The 9,910-nt window shown below is 39.3% G+C and overlaps 1 protein-coding gene across 23 annotated transcripts in view; it reads left to right on the forward strand.

The window, feature by feature from the left end:
• SEC31A (SEC31 homolog A, COPII coat complex component) overlaps positions 1–9,910 on the forward strand; it is a 75,565-nt gene that overhangs the window by 47,689 nt on the left and 17,966 nt on the right. For 9 of the 23 annotated variants that reach the window (XR_002733685.1, XM_023222436.1, XM_023222435.1 and 6 more), the window contains 4 exons: positions 1,277–1,450; positions 4,923–5,015; positions 5,732–5,855; positions 7,739–8,080. Coding sequence is in view for 22 of the 23 variants with exons in the window: in XM_023222436.1 (XP_023078204.1) it covers positions 1,277–1,450; positions 4,923–5,015; positions 5,732–5,855; positions 7,739–8,080 (733 nt within the window). In the remaining variant the exon portion in view is untranslated. The remainder of the gene's footprint in view (positions 1–1,276; positions 1,451–4,922; positions 5,016–5,731; positions 5,856–7,738; positions 8,081–9,910) is intronic. The other 14 variants (XM_023222446.1, XM_023222450.1, XM_023222447.1 and 11 more) reach the window with 5 other exon arrangements.

Consider the following 9,910-nt stretch of genomic DNA (forward strand, 5'->3'; position numbering starts at 1 on the left):
TGTTAGCCAGGATGGTCTCGATCTCCTGACCTCATGATCCGCCCGTCTCGGCCTCCCAAAGTGCTGGGATTACAGGCTTGAGCCACCGCGCCCAGCCAGCACATCCATTTTCTATACATTATTCTTTATGCTCTTTTTTTTGGACTTTAAAGAACATTCTTTAGGCCAAAAAGCATAATTTTGATGTTATTTCCTATTTATCTCAGTAGACCCTGCCTTTTTTGTTAGGGGAGTATGTCCTGAAACTTTGTGATAGCATTGTAATATATAATTCTCCCCTGTAAAAGGCAAATAAAATATGCCTAAAACACTTAAATGATCCCTTTAAACCTTTAACAAATGTATAGGAATGTATAATTTTTAAAGATACTAAAATCTTGCTGAAACATTTTAACACATTGCCTTTTTGTTATTTGTTAATACTTAGAGCATATATATGGTCACCTCATACTTTTGTAAGTCTCTATGCATGTAGATCTATATGAGCTACAGATCTGAATTTCACATCTTACTCTTTATTTCAAAAATCTCTTTTAACATTTTCATCTCTTTCTTAAATCACCATTTTCTTCAATAACCATCTTTAGTAGTTGATTCTCTTTGGTGGCCTCTTTTAGTTATAGTTGTATTTTATTTTTTGAGACGGAATCTCACTCTGTCACCCAGACTGGAGCACTGGCGCCTTCTTGGCTCACTGCAAGCTCTGCCTCCCGGGTTCACTTCATTCTCCTGCCTCCATTCTCAGCCTTCCCAGTAGCTGGGACTACAGGCGCCTGCCACCACGCCCAGCTAATTTTTTGTATTTTTAGTAGAGACAGGCTTTCACCGTGTTAGCCAGGATGGCCTTGATCTCCTGACCTCATGATCTTCCCACCTCAGCCTCCCAAAGTGCTGGGATTACAGGCATGAGTCACCGCCTCTGGCCTTAGTTATAGTTTTTAAAGTAGTTTTGTGATTTATGAGCATTAGGTAACCACAAAAAAACATCAAAAGAGTACTAGTGATAAGTGGTCTTGCATAGTAACCATGAGGTAGGTATAATTCAAATCTCTGCCTCCGTTAAATTACAAGTTGCACTGTATGTCATGGACCTTTGGTGCCAATCTTGAGTAGTAGAAAGTGCAATGTCAAATCTGTGTGTCAGAGTCTATTGTGTAATCCCCAGCATTATGAACAAAAAGGGATATCTTGATGAGTAATCTGATTAAGAAGATTAACATGCTGTCATATACCTGGGTGAACTCTAACAGTCTGCTGTTTTTCCATTCCTTTTTAGCCAAATATCGTGCAGCTTCGTGACAGACTTTGTAGAGCACAAGGAGAGCCTGTAGCAGGGCATGAATCACCTAAAATTCCGTATGAGAAACAGCAACTGCCCAAGGGCAGGCCTGGACCAGTTGTTGGCCACCACCAGATGCCGAGAGTTCAAACTCAACAATATTATCCCCATGTGAGTGATATCGTCCAGATGAAGTAGGAACACTTTTGTATTTCTCTTCAAATTGGTGGTTTTCATTTGTTCAGCAGGAGACCTTCTCTGATATGGTAAAACTAGACAATATATTGTTATAATAGATCTGTTTTCTAGATTCTTAAAGTTGTATTTATGATGTACTTTTTGAAATCATCCCTCTCATTTGGTCAAACAGATTGTATTTTAGATATAAATTGGTTTTAAGCTCTCTAGGGATATTTGTTCTATTTCTCTGTCACTCAAAGTTTACTTACACATGTGTATCTGTTACTGAAACTTCTCTTTGAGTCATCTAACAAGCTGTAAAGTAGCAGGAACAATCTTGGTGATGTGGTTGTTTCATAAAGTATTTTTAGGAGATAGTATTTTTTAAATATTTTTAATCATTAGTATAGGTTTAGGCTTAGTGTATTCTGTATTTGCACAATAAAGTATATCCAGAATACAGATTCTTTTTTTTTTTTTTTTTGGACAATTTAGATATTAGAGAAAAATGAATGACCAAAGGTATGTGAAGTTTTAGATTATGTGGAATGTGAAAAGAACTAATACTTTTATTTAAATTACCAAATGTTTGGTGTCATAAAATGTGGCTTCTTAATATCTTTTACTATTTCACGTGGAAACTTCCATATTTCCAGACCAGCAGATAACCTTCGTGTACTTAAATGAAGAATATTTTTTCCATAGGTAATAAATGGTCTTGATTGATAGCAAAGTTAACAGGTACTCTGCCTATTTTAAGACAGAACAAATTGCTGATAGGATTGATGGAGTCTTTTTATATTTTGTTATAGCAAAAGTAAACATAAAATCTTGTAAAACAAAAAAATTAATGTCCTTTTGTCTGTTATGTTTTTGATTGGTACTTAATCAGGATAGATTACATTTGAATATAACTGTTAACTATCTAGAATACTCTCTATTTTGACTTTTTTCATTAATTTGACAAATTTTTTTTGAGACCCTGCCATGAGTGCCTGGCATTGCTCTAGCTGCTATGGGGGTATATTTATGAACAAAATAGACTAGATTCCCCCGCTCATGGAGATTGCACTAGACTTAGAAAGTCTATGACATAGGTAGGGCAGAACAGATGATGGCTGGAAAACTGAGAAGCAGAGATGTCAAGCAGCCCACCGGAATTGAAGACACAGAGCTTGAATTTCTCGCATTGCATGGCCGGTTACCGGCCAAGTTGGGATTAGAACTCCCAAGCATCTTGTTAAACCAAACTACCTGTCATGGTACTGAAGCAAGGCAAGCTCTACATTAGGAAAAGAGAATATTTCCTCTTTATGTCCTTAGCTTTATCTTTCTGGAAAAAGATAAAAACATTGAAAGATTTGTTATACTTTGATTTACCAATGTTATACTTCTAGGAAAAGACAAAGTGAATCATAAATAAAGCAGTGATTTTCTTGATTAAAGCTTATGATATACTGAATGAATGAGGACAGTGGCTTGTGGTTTTAATGCAGTGTTAACAGGCAGGGTCAAAGGGAGGAGAGGGAGGCCAGATCAGTGGGAGTTCCACTTCCACTTTGAGCAGCGCAGCTTAACCTTTACAGTTGACCCTTGAACCATGTAGGTTGGGGGTACCGACCCTGTGTGCAGTTAAATCCATGACTTCACTCCCCAGAACTTAACCCCTAAAATTAGCCTGCTGTTTACTGGAAGCCTTGCTGATAACATCAACAGTTCATTAACACACATTTTATATGTTGTATTTATTATATACTGTATTCTTAACAGTGAAGTAAGCAGGCCGGGTGCGGTGGCTCATGCCTGTAATCCCTATACTTTAGGAGGCTGAGGCAGGTGGATTCCCTGAGGTCAGGAGTTCGAGACCAGCCTGGCCAACATGATGAAACCCCATCTTTACTAAAAATACAAAAAATTAGCTGGCATGGTGGCGCGTGCCTGTAATCCCAGCTACTCAGAAGGCTGAGGCAGGAGAATTGCTTGAACTTGGGAGGCGGAGGTTGTGAGCTGAGATCGCACCATTGCACTTCAGCCTGAGTAACAAGAGCAAAAAACTCTGTCTTGAAACAAACAAACAAAGACAATGAAGTAAGCTAGAAAAAAGAAAGTGTTATTAAGAAAATCATAAGGAAGAGAAAATATATTTATTATTCATCATTAATATTCATCATCAAGTGGAAGTGGTCTTCCTTCTTGTCATCACATTGAGTATGCTGAAGAGGAGGGGTTGGTCTTGCTGTCTCAGGGATGGCAGAGGGAGAAAAGGTGGAGGAGGTGGAAGGGGAGGCAAGAGAGTCAGGCACACTCTGTGTAACTTCTGTTGAAAAAAATTTGTATCTAAGTGGACCCACGTAGTTGAAACCCATGTTGTTCAAGAGTCAATTGTATTAATTTTTTTTTTTAATGTTTTGGAGTTTCTGCAAATATTTACTTGACAAAAAGGATTTTGATGGCTCAAAAAAACAAATAGGCCGGACGTGGTGGCTCACGCCTGTAATCCTAGCACTTTGGGAGGCCGAGGTGGGTGGATCACGAGGTCAGGAGATTGAGACCAGCCTGGCTAACACAGTGAAACCCCTTCTCTACTAAAAACTACTAAAAGTTAGCTGGGCGTGGTGGCAGGCGCCTGTAGTCCCAGCTACTCAGGAGGCTGAGGCAGGAGAATGGCATGGTCCCAGAAGGCAGAGCTTGCAGTGATACAAGACTGCACCACTGCACTTCAGCTTGGGTGACAGAGCGAGACTCCATCTCAAAAACAAACAAACAAACAAACAAACAAAAACCCAGTGGCCTCTACGGCAAGCAACGTAGTGTAGTATAGAAAACACTGGCCTGGAAATCAGGCGACCTGGAATCACCATTGAGTTGTAGGTCCCTTCCCTTCTCTGGACCTTGGTTTTGTCAGCAATAAAGGGTGGGGATTAGACTGGATGATCTTTAGTATTCAGTTTTGATACTCTGATTGTATGACTTTTAAGCTTCATATTGTACTAATAAGATTTTTGTGGCTATAATGAAATTCAGAAAAGAGAGTTTATACCAATGTGTTTGTAGATTAGTAGTAGCATGAATACTATTAATGCTTCCAAAAAAAATCACTTTTTTACTCAATTATGTTTTTTTTCTGGAATGTCTTTTTTCCTTCTCTACTTACAAAGCCTCACTTTCCCCACTTATACTTGACACTTGAATGGCATTGTTCTTGTGCTTTGATGTAGGTTTTCATATTGATTTTTTTGCTGCCTTCCTCTCCCTGTTTCATTGTGATTGTGTGGTTTTTGTTGTTGTTGTTTTGTTTTTTTGGGAATTCCAGCTACCTTGAAAGCAGTTGCCTAATGTATGTTTTCTTGCCAATCTTACCTTTTGCTTTGCATCTGGCTATTAATACCTTTTGGGGTTTTTTTCTTCTTTTAACGTTTTCATTTTTTATTTTCTGTGATTGGTATTTCTTTGTTCAATTCAGGTTAGAATTGCCCCTACTGTCACTACCTGGAGTAACAAAACTCCTACTGCCCTTCCCAGCCATCCACCTGCAGCCTCTCCCTCTGACACACAGGTATATCCTTCATTATTCCTCTTTGAGCAGAATTCTGCTCACCTAAATATACATAGTTATATGTTCTCTACTCACCTTCCTCAAGCTGTTTCACCCCCACTCCCCATCCATCTGCCTGCTCATTGCATTTTAATGCTTTTAGGATGCAAGAAGCAGTTTTTAGTGTAATTAATTTATTTCCTTATCCTTCCTCTCCTCCTTTTGCAGTTCTAAATTGACTTGAACTACAAAAACACCAACCAAGGTTTTGGCAGTGGTTTAAATCTGATTTTACTGAAGATTTTTTCTTTTTTCTTTCTTTTTCCTTTTTTAGCATTGCAGAAATTGAAGAGAAACAAAAGATCCCTTTATGGCATTTATACTTATATTTACAGAGTGGAGTAGTGGATGGAAATTAGTAGAGATGGAAAATCCTGGTGACATTTCATAAATATTTTTAAAGGCTGTTAGCATCTTTTGCCATTCATTGCAATTGTTACTTTGGATCTGTCTGATCTTTTAATCATTTAAAATGTACTGCTCAGAAAATGTGCTTTTCTGAGGAAGATAGAATATGCAAAATGCAATGTTTCTTATGCAATAAAAGTTTTTTTTTTTTTTTTTTTTTTTTTTTTTTTTAATAAACATAGAATTCCATTTCAGAGATTATAATTCCATCTGGTGAAGTTCCTGGTTCTACTTGTAATCTGCCTTCTTACCATGTTCTTGTTTCCTAGGGAGAAAATCCTCCACCTCCAGGTTTCATAATGCATGGAAATGTTAATCCAAATGCTGCTGGTCAGCTTCCCACATCTCCAGGTCATATGCACACCCAGGTACCACCTTATCCACAGCCACAGCGTAAGTAGTGTGACCCCAAAGTCCTTTCAGAGCAGTATTTATGATCCAGTGTAGTAACTTTACTTTGAAGCCCCAAAGTCATTGTCAAATCAATAAGGAAGAACCATAATGCATAGGATTCCTGAGTCCCTGCTGCAAAAAAAAAACATGTTTTTTTAGGAGGTGGCCTGAATCACCATGCTAGGAAGTAGCTTCCTTGTCACTCTGTTCAGAGTAGTTGATTCCTGTTCCTTAGCCATTACTAAGACTTGTTAAAAAGAATCAAGTGTCCCATGATTTTGATACAAAGAAACAGAATTTTAGAAATTATTTAATATGTATTCTTTTTCTTCAGGCAAGGTGACACAAATTATTTTTAGGAAAATGTTTTCAAGGGGCATTTGTTGTTACTGTTTTTCCATTTTATTTATTTAATAGACTTTGTATTTTAGAGCAGTCTTAGGTTCACAAAAAAATTGAGCAGAAAGCACAGAGTGCTCCCACTATTGACGTCCTGTGCCACAGTGTGTATTTGTTACAATCGATGAACCTACATCAATGTCTCATTATCACCCAAAGTCCACAGTTTACACTCTCAGTGTTGTACATTCTGTGGGTTTTAACAAATGTGTAATGACATGTATCTATTAGTGGCATTTTTAAAATAAAATAATTATACATGGAAAGTGAAATATTGGCACTGTTTGAAAATTTAAGTGCAAAAAAATAAAATTCTCAAAGGGGAAGATTTAATGAGTGTGTTCTGTGCTAAATTGGATGTTATTACTCAACATAAATATGAATTTGATACAACCTTTTTGCTCAAACGTTTAATGTGAAAGCTGTCTTTAGAGTAGATAAGGAACAGATACACTTTTACTAGATTCACTCTGTTGAGGTTCATACTTACGCTTGGTCACAAAGAATGTCTTGGTATTTATATTTATATCTCCCTAAGCCAAGCATAATGGCTCATGCCTACAATCCCAGCACTTTGGGAGACTGAGGCAGGAGGATTGCTTGAGGTGAAGAGTTTGAGCCCAGCTTGGGGAACAAAGGAAGACCCCATCTCTACCAAAAAAAAATGTAAAAATTAGCTGGGTGTGGTGGCACCTATAGCCTGTAGTCCCAGCTGCTCAGGAGGCTGAGGCAGGAGAATCCCTTGAGCACAGGAGTTTGAGAGTACAGTGAGCTATGATTACACCATTGCCCTCCAGTTTGGGTGACAGAGCAAGACCCTGTCTCAAAGAAAAAAAAAGTCCACAACTCCCTAATCTGGGTTTAGGTCTTTGCATTAAAGCATGAGTTGGCTGCCTTGCCTGATTGTTTACTAACCATCTTCATACTGTATGTAAAATTTTGTTAGGGATCATAGAGTTGGCTATTAATCTGGAACTGTGCTCAAACTCAAAATTTCAGTAGCTGGTGATTTAACTGGATGTTGGAGAAGATATTTGATGCATAACAATAGTGTTCACCCTACAGTTCTTATTGGGAGGAAGGTCTGGAGCTGCCACCAAACTCCATGTAACTTTTTCTGTAAAGTGGGGTGCTTTGAATATATAATTCCTCCCTGGTTCCATCTGGTGGTCACTGTAGTCTTTTCACAGGATCAAGAAAAGTCTCAGAAAAGGGTCAGTCTTGCAGTTCTTGGGTCTGATGATTCAAAGATTTTCATAACCAGCAGCAGTTTGGGGATGGCATTTTTCAAGTGCTGAATCTGAATTCAAGCGTATTTGGGGCATTTGAGCCTCAAAAATATAACAGTGTAAATTTTTAATTTGGGATTATGACTTATTTTGATTAAAATCATTTCTATAGACTGAGATAACTTTTTAGTTTTCTGCTACTATCTGAATAAACTTGTAACTAATTGAAATTTCTGTTTCTTCTCCTTGGTGTAGCTTATCAACCAGCCCAGCCGTATCCCTTCGGAACAGGGGGGTCAGCAATGTATCGACCTCAGCAGCCTATTGCTCCTCCTACTTCAAATGCTTACCCTAACACCCCTTACATATCTTCTGCTTCTTCCTATTCTGGGCAGTCTCAGCTGTACGCAGCACAGCACCAGGCCTCTTCACCTACCTCCAGCCCTGCTACTTCTTTCCCTCCTCCCCCTTCCTCTGGAGCATCCTTCCAGCATGGCGGACCAGGAGCTCCACCATCATCTTCAGCTTATGCACTGCCTCCTGGAACAACAGGTACACTGCCTGCTGCCAGTGAGCTGCCTGCGTCCCAAAGAACAGGTCTGCGCTTGAAAGGGATTTGGTTTGGCCCCCTCCTTTGTTTATGAACAGATGGGTGGATGGAGGGGTATTATTTCTAACTGTTTGTAAACTGGGTAATGTGAGGTGTTGACTGAGGTTTGGGTTTGTTTTTTTGGTGTGTGTGTGTGTGTGTGTGTGTGTGTGAGACACAGTCTCGCTCTGTCACCCAGGCTGTAGTGCAGTGGTACAATCTCGGGTCACTGCAACCTCTGCCTTCCGGGTTCAAGTGATTCTCCTGTCTCAGCCTCCCAGGTAGCTGGGATAACAGACATGCACCACCACACCCGGCTAATTTTTGTATTTTTAGTAGAGACAGGGTTTCATTATGTTGGCCAGGCTGGTCTCGAACTCCTGACCTGAAGTGATCCACACACTTCGGCCTCCCAAAGTGCTGGGATTACAAGTGTGAGCCACTGAGCCTGGCCTTGATTGAGTTTTTTTTGTTGTTGTTGTTGTTTTGTTTTGTTTTGTTTTGTTTTCTTTAAGACCCAGTCTCATTCTGTTGCCTAGGCTGGAGTGCAATGGCATGATCTTGGCTCACTGCAGCCTCCACCTCCTGGGTTCAAATGATTCTCCTGCCTCAGCCTCTCAAGTAGCTGGGACTATAGGCACAAGCCACCATGCCCAGCTAATTTTTGTATTTTTAGTAGAGATGGGTTTCACCATGTTGGCCAGACTGGTCTTGAACTACTGACCTCAGGTGATAGCCCACCTCAGCCTCCCAAAGTGCTGGGATTACAAGTGTGAGCCACTGCGTCCAGTCAGATATTACTACTTTTAAAGTGTTAAGGAAAGAGAGTTGATCCCAGAATTATACACACATCTTCCTCCTTTGATGTACAGTCACATGCTGCCTAATAAAGCTTCAGTCAGTGACAGACCACGTATATAATGGTTGTCCCATAAGATTATAATGGAGCTGAACATTTTCTATAGCCTAGTGATGTCTTAGCTGATACACTGTTGTAGTGCAACATGTATTATTCATGGGGTTTTTTTTTTTTTTGAGTCAGAGTCTCACTCTTGCCCAAGCTGGAGTACAGTGGTGCAATCTCCGCTCACTGCAAGGTCCGCCTCCCAGGTTCACACCATTCTCCTGCCTCAGCCTCCCAAGTAACTGGGACTACAGGTGCCTGCCACCATGCCCGGCTAAATTTTTTGTATTTTTTTAGTAGAGATGGGGTTTCACCATGTTAGCCAGGCTGGTCTCAATCTCCTGACCTCATGATCCACCCGCCTCGGCCTCCCAGAGGGCTGGGATTACAGGCGTGAGCCATCGCGCCCAGCCTACTCATGTCTTTATAGTGATGCTGGGGTAAACAAACCTGTGCTGCCTGCCACTCAGAAGAGTATAATACATACAATTATGTACAGTATATAATACTTGATAATGATAATAAATAACTATTACAGGTTATATATTTACTATACTTTTGATCATTATTTTAGAATGTATTTCTACTAGTTTTTTTTTTTTTTTTTAAGTTAACTGCTAAACAGCCTCTGGCAGGTCCTTTAGGAATTATTCCAGAAGAAGACATTGTTATCATAGAATATGACTGCTGTGTTTCAGTGCTCCTGAAGACTTTCCAGTGGAATAAGATGTGGAGGTGGAAGACAGTGATATTGAGGATCCTGACCCTGTGTAGGCCTAGGATAATGCATGTTTTTGTGTCTTAGTTTTTAACAAAAATTTCAAAAGTAAAAAAATTATGTGTGTGTATATATATATATATATGCACATATATATATACACACACACACAAATATATATATATATATATATATATATATATTTTTTTTTTTTTT

Source organism: Piliocolobus tephrosceles, chromosome 3 (genome assembly GCF_002776525.5).
Source record: "Piliocolobus tephrosceles isolate RC106 chromosome 3, ASM277652v3, whole genome shotgun sequence".
Classification (NCBI taxonomy): domain Eukaryota; kingdom Metazoa; phylum Chordata; class Mammalia; order Primates; family Cercopithecidae; genus Piliocolobus; species Piliocolobus tephrosceles.